Below are 26,039 nucleotides of genomic sequence, written 5' to 3'. Positions count from 1 at the left end.
TGCCGCATAGATTGCGCGGCCTGTCTGTTGTCTCAACATATTCCGCTGAAATGCAACTACGTATTTGCACCTTTGGGTATCATTGAGCCCATCCGAAACCGAAACACCATTCCCATCGTGCATAGGCTAAACCGACATCTCGCTATCGCTCGGAGATCCGAGGTCCTCGACAATGCTCTGTTGAGTTCCCGGGACCTGCAGCCTCGAAGCCGATCCAGATAGATCGTCGCTCCCATCGACTTGTTGAGCCTCACGAGGAGCTTGCACCTCATCGTCAGAGTCGTCATCTACAGCTTCAGCTGCCAGCATGCGCTTGATCCTGCGGGCGATGATAGTGTCCTTGCGCACGTCGTCCTTGGTGAGCAACTAAGAAGAAGTGTCAGCATAACTCCCAGAGCATATTAACATGCGACGGATAGACTTACCTGTGAGCATCCATTGACTGGACACTCAATAGCTCTTTGGTTGTCTACCCTGTGAGAACCCGAGCGAATCATGTCGAGAACGGCATTCTTCTCAAAGGTATGAGGACACTTTGTGCTTGTGTAGGGGTCCTTGAACTGCTGGTATGTGATGGGGCACCTCGTGCTGATGGTCGCCTTGTCTACTACGATGTCATCGTCGTCGTCGAGGTCGCCTCGCCGTGTGTCCGTAATGCCAGGCGCTGGCGACCCGGACTCATTGAACCAAGTATCTTCATGACCCAGTGTAGGACCCTCGTCGCCATACTTGGCATCGTGTACCGTACGCTTGAACTCCCGGTAATCGTTGTTACGTGCATAGCGCGCCGTGTAGGAGAGTGATATGTAGGCGTCCTTGTCGCGCTGCATGCGATCTGCAAACAGCTCGCTCGCACCTGTGAGAGCTACGCGAGAGCCATCCAGGGGTGTAGGACCGGGCGTAGGTCTGTCGTCCATCTCCTCATCGTCACCCTCGTTCTGTGCCCGTTGGCTCGCTGCCTGAGTCTGGGTTTGCCTTTGTGTCTCCCGCTGTGTCATCTGCGTCCGATATTCGTCTGCCGATCGCCCGGGCGCAGTGTTCCTTAACCACTCCAGTGCTTCCTCGATGCGCTGCGCGGCAACACCCGAGTCGATGACAGCGCGCATGCTTTCCTCCAGCTTGGTGGTAGCTCCATCCACATTGGTCTGGAGCTCTGCCATGATACTTTCTTCTTCGTCTTTGTCGTCCAAACTCTTGCCCACGTCCCACTTCTTCTGCCGTCGCTCGATATACCCAGCATGGTCGCGCAGCATATCGTTGATGTTTGCCGCGGTACTGGTGACATGTTCGGTAGCCTGCTTATTGTGCCTCTTGATGTCATTAATATTGCGACCTTGTAGTTCCCTCAGGGCTCGCGTCGCTTCGGTATCGAGGGGATGCGATGGCTTCTTGTACGGTGGAAGGATGTCTGCGCTGCGGTTGCTGCCGGCAGTCCGGGCTGGAGTGGAAACCCCAGATGGGCGACTAGCAGATGGCCGCGTAGTTCGGTGTCGAGAGGCCATGTTGTGCTGTTTAGTGCGATCTTGCGATGTGAATGCGATGTGGTGCTGCCCAGGTGTCGCGTTGGGCAGAGATAGCGCGAGACACGATGATGCGGGGAAACGCGTCGGGACGATTGCTTTGGGACTAGTGCCTCCGCCTGGTCACGTGTCTCAACCCGAGCGGCGGCAGGTTTGACCGTCCTCTTATCGTAAGGTCACAAGTCGGGGTGTCAATTTCGTAAAAGTGAAGTCATCAATAGTCTACAGCTCTCAAATTCGGGGGGAACAACACGGGCAAAAATTTCGAGTCACGGTATCTAAGTCACGATCTGCCTTCGGGTCTTCCTTCCACCTTATTTCAGGAAACATCCGAACACCGTGGCGTATACATCAGAATGAAAACATGCAAAGCAGGTGAGCTAACGTCAAAGTAGGCTCTACACCCGTTCAGTCCTTCTCTTGTATGAGGTGCTCCCGCGATGTACCTTTACGGCACAGCAAACTATTCTCGGAAATTAACTGCACGAAGCGATCTCGTCAGATACCCTGCTGCACCATTACCGTTATTCTAATCCTGGGTCAGACGTACATACGGCAGTCATGCACAGAGCCGGCAGATAAACTGGGTGCCCAGCCGGGCGCATACCATAGCACCGGGATAATAGGATCAGGGTCAGATCACCTCTGCATATACCACGCCTTTCCCAAGCCTTTCCCAAGCCTTCTCCAAGCTATTCCTGGGCATTTTCCCAAGCTTTGCCCAAGCTTTCCTCCAAGAAAGTTCCAAGAAACGTCCAAGTTATTTCCAAGAGACGTGCTATTTCTGGGCGTTTGGCCAAGCGCTGGTGGTCAGATGGGCGGTGGCGGACTTGGCGTGACCTGATAATAGGCCTTGCTATTGCCGGGCTTGGAGGCTCCTATGTCAGTATTCCCGGGCTCGAAGCTCTTACTTTGAACATGTCGAGAGTGAAAGAAAGATATTGAGGTCTTTGAAAAAGTGGTCATAGTTGTATTTGAGTACTATCGAAATCTACGGTCTACGTCTTGATCCCATTGACGCTGACCGATGCGTCCATTATCCATACGTCCGAAAAAGCGTGGTATCATAATATGTTGACAAGAAAATAATGACACCCAAAGTGCGAATACTCCGGAGTCCTAAGCGGCCATCAACCGCTTCCTAAGTGCTGTCGTTACCGTAATATTCGTTGACGTCCGAAAGATGCATGTCCTGCGTGCTATGATGAGCCGCACGAAGGATACGGCATGCGTGCGCACGTTGCGACGAACGCGAGCTGCGAAGCGTCCTGTTCTAAGATTCGCCATCGTCTTTCCCAACGACGGGTGCCTCGACCCGTGTGGCGGCGCTGGTGTTGCTTCCAGATAGTCTAAGCTATGCCTTCGCAGCTTCACCTCATCACGCTCGTGATAGTAGTTGTAGTTTGTGGCGCCTTGTTGGAAAGAGGAAGGCCTTTCTCGATGTCGCGCATCTTGTTGGCGTTCTTGCCCGGGGGCGGCGAGTTGAGTCTGATGCCTGTCCTCCGGTTTTCGCGGTTCTGCTTGCCGGTGTCGTTGTTCGCGCGGCCAGTAAAGCGACGAGACGCACGGCGAATGGATGCGCGAACGTCCCACTGGCGCTTCTTCGCGAGCCACCAGAGTACACCCGATGCGACTGTGTCGATGTTAGCTCGAGTATGCTGTGACGTGATGTGCAGAACGTACTGGATCCGAGCACGACTAGGACGGCGACCACAATGATCGCTGCGATAGCACCTCCCGAGAGCGAGAAAGCACCCTTTTGCGTTCCCGCAGCGCCGGCATCACTGGGGTCTTGCGGGTTGTCGCTACCGCCGTTGTAGCCGGGAGGAGGAAGCTCGCTACCCGAGGAAGAGTCCTGAGCAAGGGCGAGCAGAGGAAGGAGGAACGAGAGGAGGAGAGGCCTGCTCATGATGTCGATGTGCCGTGGAATGCGGCGTGGACGGGAAGATGGATCGGATATGAGGTAACACGAGGCTGGCGTGAAGGACGTTCGATCAACTGGAGGAATACCAACAGCTCGCTACCCGAACGGAGGGCATGTCTCTATATTTGCGTGGCCGCCTGCGAACATCTTTTATCCAAGCCAATACCTTCGCCATCACTCGTCCAATACCCCGCCAGTCTCAGGGCTTCTCGGCGGTTAGCATCGTGCGCTTGGACGGCAGACCAGGTTGGCTACCGGAGAGTACATCAGGCCATTCTCTTAATATAGCGGCATTGGCGTCGAGTTTTGTCGGCTTGGAAGGATAAGCCGAAAGGATTGGTAGGGCGTACTGGGTAGTGGGCGCGTAGCTGTGTAGACGAAGATCACCGTGCAGCCGAGCTAGCAAGGGGTAAAATGTGATTGGACGCACCCCGGTCTGAAGCGCCCGGCTAGCTATGTCGCCGCACACTTTAGTTTCAGGGGAGCATGCAAGGCGACGACTCCCATCGTCCGCCTCACGGCGTACATGTAGCAGCTGCCGCTTATTGTAGTCGGTGAGCCCGTGGTATCAAGGTATTTCTGGCTCCTCATCTCCGGTGCAGTCCACGTTAGCCACCTACGTTTGGGCGCAAAGTGGACCAGACGACGTAAAAAAAGTAATCACATGGCAGGCGACATGACCTTCTCTAATCTAGGGACAATTATCGTACGATGTTGCCTGGGCATTCGGGTGGATGCGCGCTATGAATGGGATGCACGGCAATCATCATTGTGGTGCGCTGCATGAAGCAGCTTTGGAGTAAGTACTCACCCCTCAAAGGTTTGCCTTCCAATGTTCTTCGTCTACCGTCACGTGCCTGTGGCCGCGCGGGGTAGGTAGGTATAGCCCAGGAATGTGGACATGGTGGGGGACTGCGACATCTGGATGGTGACTGCGAAGCCTAAGGGCAAACTCAGCGAACTGCATCCAGGCATTCATTGATCGAGTGGCTGCGGGCAGACATAGGTACGACGCATGATCCGGAACATGCCTCTGGAAATCATACTGCAGTGTGAGATACGTCCGCCGTGATGAGGTGCTTCACTGGTTCTATGTATGTATGCGATGTGGGTGTTCTTCCTCTTTCCATCGCGCCTTCCACGATGTCTTTCTCAGTTGTCATGACCGAACGTGTGGCGTCATTCTGTTCAGTCGTGCTTCCCTCATGCCGGCGGGGGAAAGAACGAAGGCAGGGCGGCGCTGCAAACCTCGTCGCCCCTCACTCTTGTCCCATAATACTTCATCTTCTCCTACTCGTGCAGTCGTCTAGCACGTCGCTTCTCATCTTCTGCCTGCGCTCTTTCTACTACGGTTTCCTTGCGTCCGTACGCGCCTGGCAGTGCTGTCACTCACCATGGCCGAGTTGCCTCGACAAGGCAAGCAGGTGCCAAAGAGGCAGAAGCCTTCACGACTGAGACATGAAGTACGCCCCGAGTCAACCGATGATGAGCGAGATCGCAAGAAGCCTGTCCCCCAAGAACCTGATAGCGATGCAATTGTTCCGGAGACTCAGCCCAATCAGGACGGAAACTACATTCGTGATGACTTCACTCCCGAGCGTGAGCTGGACCTCAGCAATCTACATACTAGTCCCGGTACTGCAGAATTGTTGCAGCGCACTGCAGTAACGAAGAAAGCGGACACTCATATATCATCATGGGTTCCATTCGCTTTCAACACTCGCGCCAAGGAAACATCCGGATTGCACAATAACTCTGGATTAGCAGATGTACCAACGTTCGCTTTTTCACGTTCGCAACCGAGCCAAGTTCACAAGAAGACATCCCCGAATGACGAGGCCCTTACCGCTAGGTCTGTTCCTCATACTGAGTTGACAATACCTGGTGTCGACAAGCAGGTCGTGCATGCATCACAGGGTAAGCCATCACGCCATGCCAACCGACCAGACTAACATGCGAGTAGATGCCACCGTAGCAACAAAGCCTGCATACGTCTCACCACCAATCTTCTCGGGCAATGACAATCGCCAAAAGCCAAATCCTGCCATCGACCAGGAGATACTTCTCTTCCAACAGCCAGCTGCCAAAGAGTCACGAAACGGATCTGCAGATCCTTTGTAAGAGCTCATGGCAAGCGCCCAGAACTCCACTGACTTACGTAGCTCTACCCAAGCGGACACGTCGTCTGAAATCCCTCCGTCCGCACAGCCCGACGCAAGGCCAGCTCCGGGAACTAGCAAGGCTCGTGTTGTCAAGAAGTCCAAGAAAGGCAGAAAAGGACAGCTCTCTCAGCAGCGTGAAGGGCAGCGACCTCCTCGATCAAACGTTCTGGCACGACACGCTCAACAGGCCATAGCGCCTGGTGGGCCAGTAGCCGAGACACTCAAGAGACCCCTTGATGCCGACTACACACGAGTTCATGCCCCCCAATCTCATGCAGTGCAAGCATCTGCCCCTATCAATGACCTCGATGGGCATTCATACATTGAGGAGTCTCCGCTGATGAAAGAGCATGAGTGTGTCGCTCACGCCGAGGAGTCTTGCAACACCACTCAGACCCTTCCGGACACGACCTTTCAAGACTTTCCAGAGTCTTCCGCCCAACGCGAGTTCCCCACGTCCTCTATGCTTGTGGCATCGACTTTGCCTCTGCAAGTGGACGCTACGGCGCCAAAGCAACAGCCGCTCGCAGATATACACGATCAGGATCGCGGGCTGCCCTTTGCTGAAGACCGTACTCCACTGCCGGCTCAAGACTCTGGTCTCCATATCCCAGACAATCACGAGTCGATTGCGGAAGCCACTCCGTCCACTCAACTCCAACAGCTCGAAGTATTCGCAGATAGTCAACAGGCTTTACCACAGCCAAAGGATGCTGAAGCTGTTCTACATCGCATCTCCCACCAAGACGCATCTCACCGTGTGGCCAAACCTCGAAGAAAGCTACGACCCAGCGGTCCGGTACCGAACAGCCCCCAGGAGCAGGCCATGTCTCTCAGTGTTGATCAAGCAATTGAGAGCGTAAGAGTGGCGATGCTGGCTGACAAATTCCGGGCCAAGCATGAAAGCATGATTGTCGCGAAGCAGCGCGAGGTCGAAATTGCCGGGCTTCAGGGTACGATCAACGACCATGTCCAGACTATCGCAGAGCGTGATCAGAGCATTCGAAGCCTGAAAGAAGCTTTCAGTCAACTCACCGACAAGGCCAAAAACAACCAGAAATTCGTACATGGCCTTCAGCAGGACTACGAGAAGCTGCAAAAGTCTGCTACGAGCTTCCAAAAGCAGAGCCAGAGGACACTGACAGAGAAGATCACCGAACTTGAGGATGAAAAGAAGACGTTGTATCGCGAATGCGAGACTGCAATTCACAAGCTTGCTACAACTCAACAGAAGATGAAGTCCGCGCTCGACGATGTCTACGTGCGGTTCATCATATCGGAGTCAAAGAGGAGAGATCTTATCGAAAATCTGGGCAAGCGGGACGCCGAAATCGGAGAAGAGCGGAGAAAACGCGACGACATGGAAAAGCAGCTCCTGTCAAGCGTTCAGAGTATTCCCGGTAAGATTGTCGATGCTTCCGATACTCTGGCCAAGAAGTTGGAATCACTCCAGACTTCGATGGAGCAGGCGTCTGCCCATGACGATCGAAATGACCCGATCGAAGAATGTCTGGACGCTTTGCGAACCCTGCAGATGTCGCCAGCCTTGACAACTAAGGACATCGAGAAGATGGAGAGCACGTTGCGTCTTGTGCACGAACGGCAAGTCATGATCCTTTCTTATTGTGCATCTTTGATGTGCTGACTAGTTGCACAGTTTGGACTCAGGTCTTGATACCCTTTCCGAAACCATAAGGAGCGAACCAACCCCTGGCACGGAACTCCGGACTTTCATCGGAGAGCGATTGGACACTCTTCAGAAAGCGATGCTGAGATATGATGAGGCTACTACCGAGAATCGCAAAACGCAGGAGCTGAACGTTTCTCTCCAGACGAAACTTGAGGAGCAACAGCAACATTCCGATCAACTTAATGAGCAAATCAAGGAACTGAAGCAATCTGAGGTCAATCTCCAGGCCCAATCCGATCAGCTGGAACGGGATTTGATCGAACTGAGGGTTGCTCACCCTGTCCCACGCGTCGACACGGAGAAGCTCGAGCGAGAAGCTTTTGACCTTCGCCAACAGTTGAAGAAGGTCGAGGAAGATCTGGAAGCCGCCAACAACAAGGTCGAGATGATTGAGCAGGAAAGAGATACGTGCAAAGTAATCGGCGTTGCTTCTTGTCTATCGTGGTTTCTGACGGATGACAGGGTCACCACGAGGATGTCAAGACGCAGCTACTGGAACTGCAGCAAAATCACAGGGTAGGAAGTACCACTCAATCTCATGGCCTCACTAATTCTGTTCACAGGTTGAAGACGACGTCGCCATACGAGAGGAGATCGCTAAAGACTGCGAGAGTAGATTCGCTAAGAAAGAACGCAGCTTAAAGAGCGAGATTGATCGACTCACAACTGAGCGCGACGATAAAGAAAACGCACATCAAGAAGTGAGCATCAACCTGGACGCCGCGGATACCCAGATCAAGGAGCTGGAGGAGAAAATCCGCACACTGGAATCGAAAGCGTTGGAAACGACAAACATCCAAGACCAGCTACGACAGACGACTGAAGAGCTACACACCAAGAGTAGAGGCCATGCTGAACTGAGCCGCCGTTGCAATGAGAAGACCGAGAAGATCTCCGAGCTGCAAGGTCTTCTCGATAAGTCACAAGCCCAAGCAGCCGAACAAGGGACGATGATGCAGACTTTGCGCGATGAGGCTGATACTACACTTGCCAAAGCACAACAAGATGCAAGCAATACGCTCCAACTGTTACACGATCAGATTTCTACGCTTCAAGAGGAGAAGAAGGATCTATCGTCCAAGCTTCAGCATGCCCGGACCAATGAGAGCAACCTGCGACAGGATGTAGCCGAACTACGCGCTGCGAAGGAAGCAGACGAGTCTCGATGCCAAAAAGACGCCGACCAAGAGCGCCGGAGGCTGAATGAGCAACACCGCACCGTGATAGATGACTGGAAACGTCGTCTAGCCGAGAAAGACGCTGCATTGGACAAAGCAGAAGCGGATCTACGGCTCGCGGAAGACCAGTTTAAAGCCAAGCTAGCGGCTGATCGCGAAAAGGCAGAGTCGAACATGCAGAAACTGGAACGACAATATCAGGATTTGATCAAGGCTGAACGCGAGAAGGTTCGCCGCATCCAACAAGACGGTCCCCAAGTGCAGGATGGCCAGAGTGTCTCAACGGATTCACGCGATGCTGTACGGGCAGCGAAGCCCCGGAAGAAACTTCAACGACAAAACAACTCGGTGCTTGACGGTTCTCAGGGTCAGAGTCATCACTTTGAGAAGCCATCATGGGCCTTGGACGCCGAGGTCTCACAGACTCAGTTTGACGACGACGACTTGTTTGCGACACAACATGAGACTCATGAAACCCCCAACAACGCAGACAGCATTGATCACGAACCTGGAACGGCTACAGAAACTCAGGATATTGGAAGTGCATCTATCTCGCAGGATATATTCAACATGTACCGACCGCCACAGCAAGATCTCAATCGCCAAGGCTCAAGCTCATTGAATTTGAGTAGTATATCCCTCGACGATTTAGCTGCGCTGGATGAGACTCAACCTGCGTCAGGTGCTATGCTTCGGGGCTACGTTCGCGATTCTTCCAATCATGCTTCAGCCCACGCAGATACAAAAGCAACGCCAGCAGTCGACAACGTATCTGTGGCTGGCTCTCACTCATCTCGATCATCTGGACGACCACGATCGCAAGCCAACACAGCGTCGCGGATGATGCCACCTCCTGGTAGTGGCTCTAGATACTCTCAGCCTGGTACTGGTGTCCACGGGGAAGAGCATGGAAGCTCCACTCGACATACTACGTACGGCAAGCCTTTGGAGATATTCAGCGGTAGCGGCGCAAATGCGTCAACCCCCAAAGATCGGACTAGACCTTTGTCACAACAAACGAACAACCAGTATGACTCCCGACGCTCCGCCCAACCCGGATCACAGCACGGCGTGACGCCCTCAACGAAGCAGGGTTACACCGATAAACGTAAGAGTAGCAATGACTTGGCCGAGAGGGAATCGGCTTCAAAGAAGCAGCGAACCAGATCTCAGTCGCGTCCATTGAACCCCTCTTCCGATCTGCCTGGAAGACCTCAATATGCGTCTGGGAAGTCAGCCTCGGCTTCGCGTCCAAAGGCACAAAAGACTCTGTTGTATGGACAGGCAAGTGCTCCAGCTTCGACCCGATCAAAGACTCCCGTCGCTTCCTCCCGTATGCGCGGTCGTGTCACCCGTCAGGCTCCGTCTTCTAGTGGTGCGTACTCACCGCGTGGCCAGCCTTCATCGCAGGTATCCACTGGTGGTCCGACCCGTCGATCTTCGACCCGTCTTACTAGGAGCCAGAGTAAGGGCGCTCGCTTTGAAGCCGTGTTGGACTGAGCTAACGCGGTGGTGTAGGCAGGAACGGCACCGCATTCGGCGATAGCTATAACGATCGTTTCGGCCAGGAGCTAGACTAGCTGCATTGTCGAGACGAAGCGCAGTAGGAGTTGTGAACGAAGCGCTTGGGTGAGGAGATCGGGTACTCTCGGAGATTGTTGCGGTCCTCGACATCGGGTTCCGCTCGAGTCGTTTATGTGTGTTGTAGGTCTCGAGGTACGCGGAGGGGAGATAGCGTCGTGCGGAGGATCTTTCCGCGAGTAGTCTTTTCGAAGGAAAGGATGGAAAAGGAGAAAAGTTCAACCAGGCGAGGGTTCAGTAGATCTAATTAGTAGACCTAATGCGAGTACAATGTAGTCCAAATTATATCAAGCTTGGCCTGCTCGCAGAAGTGCAGCCGCTCTCTGGAGAGCCCTTAACGCATGGAACGTGCTTCACCAAGTGATGGAAGGTGGTCGGTGCTGCTGCTGGAGGCTTTTGGCGCTAAGGTTTGTTATGTTGTCAGGCCTTTTCGAGCTCCCCTTTGCCACCCACACCACCAAATCACGGCCACCCACAACCTTCTTCTGCAAGGCTGGCGCGCATCTCAAAGGCCTCTTTGCACCTTGCCAATACTTTCTCTCTCATTCCACGCTCATCTTGAGCCTTTGCGGCGCCTTGACGATGGCGGCGATGCGGGAGTCCCAAATCGCTCCAGGTCTTGCCCACAACCACGCCGCTCTCAAACACGACTAGAGTCGGCGAGAAGCTGGCCAAAGGTACAAAGAGCCAGCTCCAGCTTACTGTACCGTCGTACGAAGTGGTGTTGTCGAGATCGACGCTCTGTTGTTGACCTCGTAGCCGGCAAACTGTACCCCGCCTCAGGCGGCGACAGCCACAGCAGCCTCACCAGAAGGCTACAAGGCCTTGACCAGTAAGTGAGCTCCCTTCTCATCCCCAGTACGCAGCGGCAAGAGAGCCAGGTGAGATGTCGTTGCTCAGCTCCTGGCTGTTGACCTCCGCTGCTTGCCTCTGCGGCGACAGCGGCGGCGACCATGTCCCCCAACAACACTCTCTGGCATCTTCTCGTTGACTACCATGGTCTCCACGATGCGCGCACTGAGACTGACAAGCATTCGTAGCGATGATGCCGCCAGCCTCACCGGCGATGTTGGCAGGTCTTACTCGGACATGCGCGACCTCCGCCATGACCGCCGTATCAAGCGAGTCCACGCTGACCTAGTCGGTCTCCCCTCAAGTATGTTCCACTCAAAGCGGCGTGAGTAACGTCCTCCTCATCGGCGGTGAGCGACTCGGCTGTCACCGAGTCGCAACTCCCCTTTCCTACCCCATGCGCACAAGACTCATGTGACCTGAGCTCCCGGGCAAGTCTTTGCCAATTCTTTACTCTTGTACTGGGTCCTTCTCTTTCTCTTCCAACAACTCAAGTACATCAACTGACGGAAGTGCTCGCAGGTACCTTCTACCTTCCCAGTCTGCTCTCCCTGGCCGGGCCGTTCGATGGTCATCCACAACCGAATCGCCCATCATACATTGACGCGCCGCCCACCCGGACAGTAAGAACATGTCACAACCCTAGGTAAGTCTGTCTTCCTTCTTGCTCAGATCATACCGACCGACACGTTGGATGAGCATCTGGCCCCGCATCCTGGGTTGTGGTTCCTCATACCGCAACCTGCTTCCCGGGGCCTATATTGAAGCCATGACGCGATGAGTGGGTTTGTTGGTCCTTGTTGGGCGCTGCTGCAGCAGCGCGTCTCGAGCCCAGAGACAAACTGGAATGACGATCAGATACCGTCGCCAATCTCTGATGGCAGAGAGGTCATAGCGATCCATGATCGCGGAGGGGGGCAAATGACCGCGTCGACCCTTGACTGTTCCCCTCGCCGTGGTAGCCATCTACCGGTACGGCCTGGATGGTTGTCAAGCTCGTACATTTCGTCGCTTTTGCACTGTTGTCGTTGTCCTGCTGTCGAAAGGCTACCGACCTTGAGTAAACTGACACCTTTTCTAGATTTGGCATCGGCATCGGCCTTCGCAACCCGTCTTACTCCTTTGACGCCGCCGCTAGACCACCAGCTTCCTCAGCTTAGCTGCATCAGGTAATTTCGACTTCTCTCTCCTACTCCCCGTTTCCATATCAGACCCAGGCGCCGGGTGTGCGAGGACGGATCTTCCATACCCTTCTCTCGCATGACCCTCCGGTGATTCGGAGATCCAGCGCGCCGAGAGCAAGATCACACACGTCAGTCTTGAACGTGGGAAAAACTTTGAAACGATACGAGGAAGATCAGCATGGTAATCAGTACCCTGGCGAGGGAGTACACATACACACACAAACAAAGAGAAGCTACCCGTTCAAGCAGTGTGTAGCGACGCATGACTGTTCCATTCGCGCTGCCCTCGTCGGCAAATGTGCCTATAGGTTGTCATGCTCGTACATTCCTACAACATGTCTCCAATTTGAGTACGAGCAGGGGCGTTGGCTGACTCAATCGTAGTGTTCCGGGAGCGCACCAGCAGCAGCCATCATGGCTTCAGCAGACTTAGGTAAGTCCGCCACACCGTCTTCTTCTCTCCCATCTCTTCATATCGCCCTGCAGGCGCAGGGTGTAGGAGGATCGATCTTCCATATCCTGACTCGTACACCCACGCGCCGAGATCAACAAAAGACCTGCAAAACATCCCGCTCTCGGATATCTGTTCTTAAACTACAACTACCAGTCGACTCGGTCGATTTGCTCTTGGGCAAGGAAGGAGCAGTATCTTCAAAATCTGCAGGTCGATGCGTGACTGGTCCATGGCGAGCTAGCTCCTCCCCGCGAGTGCCGCGTGTGGTTTGTCGCTCTCTTACATCTTTTCAGACGATGACAGCCTTTTCGAGAACTTTGATGAGCATGTCCGTTAACACTCTAGTAGGTTTTTCGCGACGAGTTCGCAGACGATAACGACTTGTCGGAGTTGCCGACCTTGCAGTAGGTCGGTAGGTCGCATCGTCATGTCATCCTCGGTACGCATCCCTCATCCATTCCAACTCTTGCACATATACGAAGTACCCGATGACGATACATCAACACTCATTCCAATCACCGAACTTTCGCTGTCGAAACCTATCGCTGAGGGTTCTCATTGGCTTTTCTTGACCGAGGTTTGAGCTTCGTTTTGTTGACATTGAGGCGCAGGCAGCTCTAGTCGAGAACATATCCAATAAAGGTAAGTGCGCAGTCGTTCATGTTACTTGCCCAACTCCCCTCATGATGATCAAAGAGTAAGGTTCAGACCGGAAGACGCACGATCGTCAGTTCCGATGGCGACATTCAACTGTTCTGAAGATCACACTTCCACTCTGTGCCTCGTACTGTGCTGGTGAACTCTGCTGACAAGCACTAGGCTCATGAAGCACCGGCCTTGATGGCAAGGTTATTGGCGACGATGCTGGTAAGTTTATCAAAGGCCTTCCCACCCACACGCCTCTACTGCAAGGGCCGTCTTCTCCGAGGTAAGCGTGCGACACTTCATCCAAAACTTGGCCAATGATGAGCAACCGACTAAGCATCTCATTCGACAACCCATGAGGTCATCATCATGTATCATACTCTGAGGCTTCCCACTCTTCTGTTTGCTACCTGTCATACATGTCTTGGCTGTGACTGACAATGCAGGAGGCTGGCTCGGTCTTGACCGCGATGCGACACATCGACCAATGTACTGCACGCCACTCGTCTCCGTATGGAGGCAGCACATCGACATGATGACGACCAACAGCAGAAATTGCCGCCGCCAGCAGTAATTCAGGATCGCGAACGTGTATCCGCTGACTCGCACGCTCCCGAAGTAAGTCCTTCTCTGTTTTTCGCGTTTTTTTTGTTGCAATGATGATTTACTCTGCCGAATATCCACATTTAAGTCTTACTGTAAATGACGGCTTGAATGGCATCGTCGACAACCAGATGCATGGCCCCTGTGGCACATGCATCTAGGTAGTAGACATGTCAAAAACGGAACTGAGCAATTTGAACCTCTTTCTCATCGCTTTTGTTTATAGGATCGAGCTTGGCTAACGAGGTATGAGAGCAGAACATCGGCCCCATCGTGTGGCGTCCAGGTAAGCGCCGTTTCGCAAAGTCGACGTTTGCAGTCGTTGAGCATCCTCACATGCCCCCAGGTCCGGTTTGGCGCGAGTTCCAGTCAAAGATATGTACTGCCATCTCCTCCTCTTCCTGTCGTGTTATGATGAACCTGTTTCCCGATATACTTTAACCCTTACTTTCATGAGGACACGACCTTGCGAGGGCATGAACACGGGTGCGATCAGCCAGTGTACCTTGTTTATCGACTGCACTGCCTTTACCGCAGCGATTTCTTGTGCCCTCTTCTGTACATTTCGGTTTTGAGTACCCGCCTTTACTGAATACGCGATGCTATCTCCGAATTTTGAAGCTTCTTCTTTGTCGAACTTCGCTAACGAGGCATGAGGCCAGATCGAGCGGTGCGGTTGGGCTTGCGCAGCATTATAGGTATCGACATCGTCGTAGTCGCTTTGGCGTGCATCGCCGGGAACGTATGATCGAAGAGCGGTCGATCTCGTGCGTGGTCAGAGAGGCAGCGCAGATTGAACGACGGTAAGCACGACTCCTCTGCACTCTTTGCCATGATTAGAAGTCCTTTTTCCGATTCGTGAAGACCGTCACATCTGTTTTCTTCTGTAACATCTCTGTAAAACTGAGCAACCCATCTCCACTTCGTCTTGAGCATCCGATGATTGGCTGTCGCTGACAAAGTAGTTGCTAGGGCACAGAAGGTCCTGCTGGCTTTTCGGTGGCGGTCTTCAGACGTGGCCATCTTCCACGCGTGTGGAGGTAGACTTGGCGTTGCCGATGCGCGTCCGTGTCTTCTCCGCTCGACGGTTCTTCCATCTGCAGCTCGATGGCATCGCAAGCTGCATCATCGAGCCATCTCTCCCATCGAATTTCTATTGTCTTTGCGCACATGATTGTAAATAGCACAAGTTGTTGATGTCCAAACGTCGTGAGGAAAGTATGGGAGCGCGTCGACGCGTCGACGAGGGACTGAGGGGACCCTTGGACGAAAATGGTTTAGCTGAAGTTTGCCAGGAGCACACCTCGCCTCATCAAACTTCTCCCATCCTGCATCACGCCCGCCGCCATCCATCTTGGACGCCAGCAACGTCGCAGATCCAGGAGATTATGTGAAGCCTCGTCGCTCGACCGGCGCATAGCTCTAGAAGCTTGCTTTCGACGCCTGGGCTGGTGCTATGCGATTTGCCCCTCCCATAGCGATGCATCGCGGCACGCGGTTCGACGCCCCGGCTGCCGTATGCTGAAGGTATGTTCGACATCATCTCCTTGTCTCTCTGTATCTGTTCGCGACATCTGTTCTCTTTCCAGATCTTCTTCCTATCCGTTTGTCTGTCCTTTCTGTATTGTCATACCGCGAGCGTCGGCGGTGTCCGGCGAGCCGTTTGCGCGTTGGGAAGAGGAGGGAGCGTTCGATGGCGTCGTTCCGTGGAGGGCGTACTGCAGCTGCCGTCTCGCCTTGCGGCGTGGGATTCGAGTTTGGTCGTTTTGCTCAATAGTCAGTTCTTGTCATCATGCTACAGTAAACTCTTACCAAGTCTTCGCCGGCTCTCCACGTCTCCTGCAACCAATGGCCCTCCACTGTGGTTATTCCTTGTCACCAACATCTTGTTACGCGTGCGGACCGAACTTGAGCGAGTTCGGAAAGAGTCTAGGCATGACTACTTGCTGTCGCATTATGTTCATACCATCGAGGAGGCATGCCGAATACTTGATGCTGCGTCTGGTCTTTGCCCGAAAGCCAAAGGTGTCGCACCCCCTCTGCTGCATGTAGGTCTATCGGCCATGTCCCGTATTGATGTTGCTTGTACGGCTTCGCTCGATTCGACGACAGTGACCGTGAGTAGTTGGTCTGCGGAGACGCGATTTGCGGCGGGAGACAACGGAAGACGCGAAGGCGCCAACCTTCGCTGCTTCGCCTGGACCATGGAGCTGGTGATGAAGCTAGCGGAGACGCTGCCGCTGAATTCCGTTAAGCCTTTGGAAGTGCCCGCGGGTATAACCATCAACTTCAGCGTCCAGCGTGTGAGGCCATCGCGACCTCGATGTCTTGTACCGCTGCTTATATCGCTCGACCTCGTCCGTGTCCTTTATATTCCTCCGCGGGGTTCTTGGCGCGCAGGTGCGTAAGGCGGGCGGATGCTGGGAGGCTTGGTACCGGCGGATAAAGCTGTACGGCGCAGCTCTGGGCACTATGATCAGGAGATTAGCCTAAGTTCCTGCAGGTCTTGGAGACTGCCGGCCATCCGGCTGATGATGATCGGAAGGCTCGTCACAGGAAGAAGGACGCCTCCGCATGCATGGTCGGACCGCAGCTCGGTCGGTCGATGCCTCGCCTAGCCAAGGGGCTCCCTCTGGGGCTTGCATACCTTTGTGTGCATGGTATGAAGCCTCCGCATGGCCGCGGTATCCCCGCATCCTAGTTGCGCCTCTGGTGTCCTGGTCTTCGTCGTTCGCCCTCAGTCTTGCCGCGATGTCGTTGAGGCTTCTCCACCGGCGCGTGCCGTGAAGGAGGCGTCTGCTGTCCCGGGGAGCGTTGTGGTGGTTCGATGTGGGAAAGGCTTGCGGGGTATGCTCAGGGTGACGGCGCAGGTTCGGCGGAGTCGTATTGCGAGAGGTAAGTCGCCAAAGACTCCATTCACGCCCACCGCCGTCATGCAAACTTTGGAAGTATCGGTCTCTCCCCGTGGATCTTCCAGGCGCTCAGTAAGCTGGAAGTTTGAGGCGCCGTTGTTGATGGGGTTGTTTTACCGGCGCCATGCCCGCCCTTGGTCGAGCGGTCTGTTCGTTGCCAGCAGAGCCCCTGTTGTGCCTTCGCCGATGGGTCGCGCTGTTCGATGAGGAGAGAGGAGAGGCCGTACATGTTGGCGCGCCGATGCTTGAGGAGGCGATGGTTGTCGTGTAGCTCGTCGAGCCCCGATGTGCAGAGGGTCGTCGGACATGATCGTGCCGCCGTCAAAGAAGTCTTGCGGAGTTGAGACGCGAGGAAAGGACAAGCCTTTCGTGTTCCAGAGGCGATATTGTGCCAACTGGAAGCTCTATCTCATACGGTATCTCCGCGCCCTTATGCTGCCCTTGGGTTGTGTTCGACCGGACTTCTTCGTGCGCGGTGCAATATCTCCGCCGTCGCCATCGCCGTTCTCGTCGCCGCTTCGATGCCTCGGAGGGAGTGGTGGAAGGGAGTCTTTCGTCGAACTCATCGGGCTGGTTGAGGTGTAGTGCTGGTGGATTTCTCCGCGATGGTGTATGTCGGAAGACGCATTTTGGTGCCCGCCCTGGGCGATGTAAGTCACAACATCTGTTCATATACTTACAAGTAAGCAGAGACTAGGCTGCTCCTACTCTTAACGGAGATCTGCTCTCATGCTCGTCGTTTTCGACTGAGGCAAGGTCGTCGTCGCCGACTGCGATCCCTGAGCTCATAGCTGCCTCGACGCCGCTCCTGTTCTGGCAGAGTTGCTGAACCTCTTCCCGATGCATGCAGCAGCTTCAGGGGCTTCGTCCGCCTTCGAGCAGCTTGTGCCCAAGCATCTGCAAGTCTTTGGGCTATCTCAAGTCGGTGCAGGCTTGGCAGTGGTGATGGTGCTGAAGGGGTCCGCGGAGATTATCACTAGCGTCAAAGGCAAAGTAAGGTCAGGATCACCAACACAACACGGTAGGATAGGACTTCAAGGCCTCGCGAGGAGGATGCAATACTATAGAACTATCTAAAATCATCATCGTCGTCCTCCCAGCTCTTCTCTTGGTGTTGCAATGTCTCAGTGGCAGATGCATCCAGCTGCCGCCATCTGCACACCCCTGTCTCATTGTCCGCGGTGATATTGATACTATTGAACAACTCGCCGTCACCGCCGCTCTCTCAGTTAGCTGCCTTAGCATAAATCAAAGCTTTTTGTCTCACTCCCTCCCTCTCTCCTTCTCCCACAACCACCACCCAAAATCGCCTCCCAATCGCCCTTTTTCTGCTCCTCGAAACTTCATCTCCCCTTCCGACACCTCTACTCTACTTGGCAATTGCCTCAAGGTATCCCCCCACTGCCTCTCTGACAGCCCGCTGATTTCGATAGCAGTAGCGCTGACTTTGGCTCTCCCCGCCTCCTCCTGGCTCGCCTAGAGTCGATCGCCCATGCTTTGCATGGGAATAAGTATATCCTTACCATCAGTATCTTTCTCTCCTTGCCTTTGACTTCGCTGACGACGACCTCGCTGGCGTCGCTTTCGCGCGTCCGGTCTAGTACCCCACACCAAAACTTTGAGCCAACTCCAGCCACCTCTACAAGTATCCCCTCCCCTTCTCCAACATTGCGACGTCGTCATTAGTACGACGTCACCCTCGACCAGCTAATCCGCAACTTGTAGTCGCTGGCTCTCTTCGTGGCACACCTTGCTGCCGCCAGGTCTGACCACATCTTCAGGTATCCCTTCCTCTACTCTAACAGTTCGACGTCGCTGTCAATGCGGCGTCGCCTCGACCTGCTAATAATCATTTTGTAGTCGCAGCGCTTCCATTACGACACTTGCTGTCGTCACCAGCAGTATCTTCGCCGGACCATTCGGCGTCACTACCCCGCAATGTTTACCCACAAAACGACTATGTCCACTCATTGGTATGTTACCTCTTCTATCTTACATCATAAGTTCCTTGACTAACCTTTGCCTAGTGGTGCTTGCCCTTCCACCTCCATCTCCTTATCTCCCCCGCCCTCCTCCATCCAGGTTTGTCCTCCCCTTCTTTACTGACCTCTCTCAGACCATGGCTTGTCGCATACCGTATTGCAATAGCAACGCGCTGCTTGTCGGTCTCATACATGCGGACCCCTCACGACCATCTCGACAATTCTTGGTCCACTTCTAAGTCCATTCCCTTCCCTCATCTAGCTCATTGACTAACGATACCAGTACATGGCGCCTCAAACCTTACTCTCTCCCCTTCCAAGTACCCCGATATCTAACTGAAGTGAGCCCTCTGGCTGACTACATTAGGATATTGCTGTCGCCTTCCGTCGAGCTCAACACCACGAACCGTGACGCCTCCCACAACTGGCCTTCAGCTTTCCCAAGAAGCTCATCGAGGCTTGCGCACGCATGGCACCATGGACTTCCGTTGTCTTTCCGATACCTCCCTCTTTCCCTCCTCTCGCCTTCGCCCAGGAGAAGAAGTACCATGTCGGATGCCACCGCTGTACAACATGACGACGCACCCTCTACACGTACGTATCCCCCCTCTTCCGTCGTCGGCTAACTAGTGTTCCAGGGTGGGATGGCAAAAATCTGACTCTGGCTCCCCGTCGCCGCCTCCTGGTAACGCCCTTCTCTTCGGAGAAGGTCGGCTAAATGAGCTCCAGTATAGTCGTGCCTAATCGCATTGAACCTTCTTCCAATTCTTTCGCTTTCCTAAGCATCCTCACCATCTTCACTATTCTTTGCTTTCTCTCCTCCTCCAAGCTCGCCATCCATGCCGACTTACGCGCTGGCCAGCACATCAGCGAAGGGTATACCTTTCATCAGCGTCTCTCCGACGCTAAGTATCCGCCTACCCTTACCGGCGACATGCACTTACTGACATGTATTCAGGCTGTCTCTCACTCGTACGTCAGCGTCTCGAGATGCCATGTCGTCGAGACAGACGATCCATACGCCCATCGTGGGCAGCAATTGTATTCGACCCCAAGGCTTCGACAGCCTATCGCATGTACGTCGTCCTCAACCTTCGTCTTTTGCTAACGTGTCTCAGTTCTCGAAGTGATGTAAGTACCTCTCTCCCCTTTGGTTGTTGCTAACGTGTCTCAGTGTGGGAAGTGAATCTGTCTCTGTGCGTCCGCGCCGCGCTTCCTGGAAACATCTCACCTTGTCTCAGGGAGATGGCTGAACAGAGCAGTCCCAGCAGGAAAGGTCATTGCCTGCTGGTGTCTTCGTTTGTTTAGGCGACCGCGCCGCGAGTGGTCAATCCAATTCCTCGCCGAGAACGCCTTCCGCCCCTGAAAGATCAAGCAGATCACATGGAAGCAAGCAAGATGTGTCACTGGGACACTGAGCTAAAACAAGCTACAATGAAGAGGCGAGCTGGCGCCAGACGAAGTGAGCATCATCTTTCCCCTTTGATCAATTCCCCTTCATTGACTAACGCTTGCCAGATACCAGCACCCCGACAAGCCTTGCCATCCACCCAGGGCATGGGAGGCAAAATCTGACTCCGGGTCCGCGCCGCGTCGCACCCGCCTCCCGGGCAATGCCCTCTCCCACGGCGAGAGGGTAGCCAAGTGAGCTACAGTCGCCAGCAAGACCTCAACACTACTTGCTGGTGTTGCCCTGATACCACCGCCTCGGGCGAGCGAAATCGACGCCCGCTGAGAAACCGCCTCGGACGCCAGCCTTGTCGAACTTCCAAGGTTATATGCAATCACAATGCGACGTCGCTATCTTTCCTACTTTTGCAAGCGTTGCAGCGTTCTTGATTAGAAGATGGAAGGTACACGAAGTTCACGCCTTTCGCTTCTGCCAGGACATACTCGCTGGTACAAGCAGCGACCCATTAGCAGGTAAAGTACAAGACCGGTGAGCAGCTTCTTGCATCCTACTTGAAACCCATACTAACTCGTCCACAGGCAACGCTTTCAGACGTCGCTTGTGGTGGTCTCGATAACATCCGCTCCATCTACAACCTGTCGGCTCGGGAAGGCCCAACACGTGTAGGACGCAAGATTTTCTGCTACTCGTCAACAAGCGCATCCTTACATTGCTTGTTGGCATGACCTGTGTTGTCAAGGACAGCCCAAACAAGCTGAGCATCGTCAACATCCCCACATACATCGAGGAGGAGCAGATTCGAGAGCTCGTCGAGACGCAACAAGCTTATCTTTCCTCTTCTGCTCTTTGTTGGATTTGGAGACCGGCTCCAAGGTGCACGAGAGCGCCGACCAGTCGTCATCGTGACTGAGACTATCTTCATGACCGTCACGCTTGAGTCAACTTCAAGCTCTGCTTCTTCCGGTTGCTCCATCATCACTACCTCTACTACGCTGCCCGAGCCGTCCATCACCGTCGAGGTCCCGCAGAAGGGCGTCCCTGATGTCGCGTCCACGCCTTGGTTTCGCTTCACCCTCCTTGGCTCCTTGGCTCCTCCATGCATATACTACGCTCACACATCGCCTCCGTACATGGGCGATATGAACCAAGAAACAATCCACAGTGGGCGCGATGTTGTTCTCATTGTTGTCGATGGATGTGTTCCAAAAGGTCATTACCATGGTACATGAGTACGTTCAAGGAGAGGACTTTGAGGAGGAGGATGCTGCCCCCAGGCGGGCTTCAAAGAGGTGGATTCGACAGCGACAAGTCGCCTTCCCTAGTGATGGGTCGGTGCCCATGGTAAGCCGCCTTCTCCTGCGATGGGGGTTGGCGTTCATGGTAAGTCGTCTTCCCCACCGTGGGGTTGACGCCCGTCTTCGGACGGCCCAGGAGTATTCGGTGACCACGGCGAGGAGAGGTCTAATGCAGCAAGTCCGCTTCTACCTCCTACGCACCATCGAGACATCCCATACCCCGAACCAGAATCCAGAGTAGCGAGGAGTCGAAGAGCAGTACGTTCTGCCCAGGGTCAGTGTCACCGTCGCGAAGCGTGGCAGCCATACCTTGAGATACCTTGCCTCACGATGTCCGGAACATCTGCATCTCTGTTCAGGGGCGATGCGCCATCCACCTCCGAGAACAACGACGTAGCGTCGGCAGTCAAGATGCCCAGCGCCCCAGATCCTCCTCCCAAATGTTGCTTCATCTGCCTTCGAGATCGAGCTCAAATCGACTGTCGCACTGGATGTCAAGCCCCGTCAACTCTTGGTAAGTTACAAATTGAATTGTCCCTTCCATAATGAAACATTATACTAACGATACGATAGACATTTGCGGCGGTAGGTCGCCTTCTCTAACATAGAGTCGGCGCCCGTCGTGAGCAGTGAAGAACTCACACCTCTTCTCATGTCATACAAGACAAACGTTTGGATCTTGAAGTTGGTGGTAAATGCAGAGCATCTCTTCAACAACTACAGCATCGACCTGTTCATCGAGTACGTGGACTTCGTTGCGCTCGGTCTTCCGCAAACTTCTCCGACAGACATTTCCGGGTCGTCCCCGAAGCCCAGCGCCGTCCATCCCCGATGACACCAACTGGTTACGAGTCTCTTGGCTCCTACACGACATCGCCCACCCCGATTCGCATGGTGAACATTCCCAGGGGCAACAGTGTCGAGGAGCAGTATATCCTGCCCAGCCTCGTCAGATCCAACATCACGGTCGCATTACGAGAGTGAATCTGCACACCAAGATGGCGGAGATGAGCCAGCGTGTGGTTCCTAGCACTTGGTTTCCGCGTTTCCTCTGGCCACCCTCATCGGCAAGAAGTACTTTGCGCTTCACGACACCCACGCGATGGCATCGCAACGCATACTTCATTTCCTCCGACGGCTCGTGCCAACGGCAACCACGTCAAGACTGGATCGCCAATATCGACGCGGACCCACTCGAGTTGAAGCACACGGTCGACATCATCTACGCGAGTGCCATGGAAGACAAGAACTGGACCTGCTCTGATGTTCGGCGAGATCGGTATTCATCTCAGCGACCACCGCCTTCGCCTATCTTTAACATACCTCATACCCCAAGCTGTAAGTCGCCTTCTCCTAATGATAGGGTTGGCGCTTGTCTTGGGGCGATAGTTCAGAAGCAGCCGATGTCTCTTCACCCAACCAGTAGTACGAGCATATCGCCGACAGACGAAGCCCACACATCGCAGTAGCCTGTGACGCCCTGGAATACTTCATGCCCGGATGGCGGTCTCCATCTGAGACTGCTACCTCGCCACTGCTGTATGCTCGTAGCCCGTGCCTAGAGTGCCACGACTTCTCCTCTCCATCGCCGCTGCCTCCAGCTCCTGCGCACGGAGTTTACCATCTTGAATCAGCTGAGGAGACGAGCCGCCCGCCTCTTTCGGGGACGAACACCACTCCGGATCTGCTACTCGTCAACAAGCGAACGCCTCCCTCGGAGACGAACACCACCCCGGATCAGGGCGGCGACGGTGACGAGGATGCCGCCAAGCGCAAGCTCTCCAGCCCGAACACAATCGTGGACGTAAACTTTCGAAACCTCGCCAGAAGCCCGTCTCGGAGCGGCCCATCCTCAGGATGCGCGGCGACAGGGAGGCCAATCTACTGGACACTATCAGACGGAGTCATTAGCATCTGTGCTATCTACCTCGCCATTTCGTGCTACTCGTCAACAAGCGCAAAGAGATGTTCAGTGATATTAGCCCTCAGGCGGGCTTCGAGGAGGATCTGTCCGCTGCTATGGCGCTGTCTGGCACCAAGGCTCAGGTCCTTGAGATGCAGAAGGAGTTGGTCTGATTTGAGATGAAGGAATGATACTGGTAACTGGTGTGTAATGGCCTGAGATGATATGGACATGACTGTTACCACTACCCAATAGCTGGTCAGGATGGCATGTGCTGGAGTTTGCGACAACGCTCGAAAGGTCGCCGATCAGGCTGCTTCAATTGCCAGAGTCGAAGACGTTGTCGCTACTCCATGGGCGCTCCCCCAATGGGCGGCTACTACGATACTCCTTCCCATCGTAACATTATCAAGATGCCAGAAATTCACACTCCAAGCCGTTTGGAGGCAAAAGAGGAGTCTCCGCCATTCAACAAGCCGCGCGAGGCTACACCAGACCTTACAAGCTTTACCAACATCCAGAAGCGCGAACGTCGCATGACACAATGGGACATCAAGCCCGCAGGCTACGAAAACATCACCGCCAGATGGTGTCGCAACTCACTCCAGTCCCACTGGTCCGCCTATCCCGTTCAGTGGCTCACGCTTGAAGCGCCTCCTCCCCGAGTCTCAGCGTCTGCCCATTCCCCGATGACGCCCCATGGGATGACCGCCAACAGCTCTGTCCTGGACAAGAGCATATTGTGCCGGTGCACAAGGTTTCCTGTACATTTTTACCATCGCCAAAGAGTTACCGCAGCGACGACTTCGAGAACACATACAGTCCAGGGTCTATGCTAGATCAATCTTCGCCACGGCTACGGTCCTTTTGCACAGCTCTGTCCTGGACAAGAGCATATCACCGTCGCCAAAGAGCTACCGCAGCGACGACTTCGAGAACACATACAGTCCAGGGTCTATGCTAGATCAATCTTCGCCATGGCTGCGATCCCTCCGCTTCATTCACTCTTTCGCTGACCCCCAGCCGATGGAACCAGTTCACTGACCCCAACAACACCACCGTCTTCGTCAGCGGTCTCTTCGGCTATGTCAGCGAGGACGAGCTACGCTCCTTGAGTCGGTGGATTGAATGATGGAAAGTGTCGAAGGAAACCCTCCTTGGTGTTGCGGTAGATAGAGTAAGTCTCCCCTCCTCGCTTCCCTTACTGGTTCCAGTTGCTAACTCTTCACAGATTTATACTTGTTTGATACCTATTCGGTACCTTTTGCTTGCGTGACGTGATGCTTCCGCCTTTGATGTCGACATGGCTGCGTATCTTTGCTTCCGGTAAGTACTCCCTTCTTCGCTCCCCTTCGTACAAGACCATAACTAACTCTTTCACATGTCCTCTTAACTGGTGTCGACGCTAGCTCTGCGCTTCTCAAGGCGGTGCGATGATCTTCCGAGACTACTTCCTGATAGTAGCATCTCCAGTCCGCGCCGCCGAGATCTTAGTCTTGTCTCTTTCCCCAGCCCTTGATCCAATGACGGCTATCTCTGGCGTCGTCTCCGGCAGCGGCGACAGCAATCTGTGAGTGTCGTTCGAATCGACCAAATGCCCGAAGATGTGGACTTTGCTAATGCGATGCGTGTACTCTGGCCTTCTTCGACATCGCGGCTGACCTCCAGTCTTGACGGTTATTTTGAAGGTAAGTACCTCCTCTTCTCCAAGACAACATCCTCCTAACCGCATGGTGTCATATGCGCGCAATGTGCTCTTCCAGCTCCCTTACTCGTATCCAGCGGCGTGACGGTGAGTACTTCTCAACCCCCAATCCAGCATCATGCTAACCGGTTGGTGTCGCATACGCCTATGTGCTCTCCTCGGATTCGACGGTAAGTACCTCGTTCCTCTCAAGACAGCAGCATGCTAACCGCGGGCGGTCTGCCCTCTTCAGGTTATTCATGCGACAAGCTCTTGTCTACTCTTCGTAATACACCCAACGCCATAGTGTTGAGTGTCATCGTCTGCCCTGCTCTTCCAATTCGCGTACAGCTAACATTGTCGCAGATACGCTTAAGCATCATCAGCAAGATGCTACATCCGTCCCTTCTCTTCTCCTTCTTCCATGTCTGCCTCCTCCTCTTTTGGCTACCTGATTGCGGGAATGCGTCATCGTTGGTTGATCGTCAACCTCAACTCCGCGGATGTCGTCCATTACTGATTACTGACCAGATAACTAGGGCAGCTTCCGAATGATGCAACGGAATCGAAAGCCAACTATCTGGTTTCTCAAGGTTATTGCCTTGACTTCAGCCGCTGTTTCGACCCTCCATCGTCGTGGTGCGAGGTTGGCGTCGCAGGTAGCGCCGCACCAAAGGTACGCTCAACACTCCAACTGCAGAACATGCTAACATCGACTCAACTTTGACCAACCATCTCGGAACTCCTCTCCTCTCCCCTAGGCTCCCTGCCGGCGCTTAGCGCATGCCACACGCCGCCTGCTGCCTTGTCGCTGCGCACAAGCCCGGGTACCCGCACAACGCAAACAAACGCCCTCACCGCTCGACCTTGGGTATATAGCCACCATAATCGAGCTTCTCTTCGCCTTCGGGCATTTGGTCATTTGAAACGATACAGAGAAGATTAGCATGGCCCCTGCACTAAGGATGACACGCTCAATCAAAGAGACGCTAACATTTTTTTTGCCAATCTTTTGGCGTTACTTTGCCTTGTGTAAGGTCAGCAATTCGAACACCCAGG

The 26,039-nt window shown here is 54.1% G+C and overlaps 3 protein-coding genes across 3 annotated transcripts; 1 reads left to right on the top strand and 2 right to left on the bottom strand.

Annotated features, from left to right (window-relative positions):
• Positions 1-126: 126 nt before the first annotated feature.
• On the bottom strand, positions 127-1,502 carry J4E93_007120 (uncharacterized protein; the record flags this gene model as incomplete). The annotated part of the gene is made up of 2 exons (XM_049345030.1): positions 127-366; positions 426-1,502. 2 exons carry the CDS (start codon positions 1,500-1,502, stop codon positions 127-129), a joined length of 1,317 nt encoding a protein of 438 aa, XP_049197955.1.
• Positions 1,503-2,890: 1,388 nt separating this feature from the next.
• On the bottom strand, positions 2,891-3,429 carry J4E93_007119 (uncharacterized protein; the record flags this gene model as incomplete). The annotated part of the gene is made up of 2 exons (XM_049345029.1): positions 2,891-3,153; positions 3,204-3,429. 2 exons carry the CDS (start codon positions 3,427-3,429, stop codon positions 2,891-2,893), a joined length of 489 nt encoding a protein of 162 aa, XP_049197954.1.
• A 1,409-nt stretch (positions 3,430-4,838) lies between these two features.
• J4E93_007118 (uncharacterized protein) lies at positions 4,839-9,974 on the top strand (the record flags this gene model as incomplete). The annotated part of the gene is made up of 6 exons (XM_049345028.1): positions 4,839-5,361; positions 5,408-5,561; positions 5,607-7,212; positions 7,256-7,711; positions 7,759-7,812; positions 7,860-9,974. 6 exons carry the CDS (start codon positions 4,839-4,841, stop codon positions 9,972-9,974), a joined length of 4,908 nt encoding a protein of 1,635 aa, XP_049197953.1.
• Positions 9,975-26,039: the final 16,065 nt, after the last annotated feature.

The sequence above is a fragment of the Alternaria ventricosa genome, assembly GCF_023758065.1.
Source record: "Alternaria ventricosa strain BMP 2768 chromosome Unknown scaffold_12, whole genome shotgun sequence".
Classification (NCBI taxonomy): domain Eukaryota; kingdom Fungi; phylum Ascomycota; class Dothideomycetes; order Pleosporales; family Pleosporaceae; genus Alternaria; species Alternaria ventricosa.
This window is presented reverse-complemented; position numbering and strand designations above follow the sequence as displayed.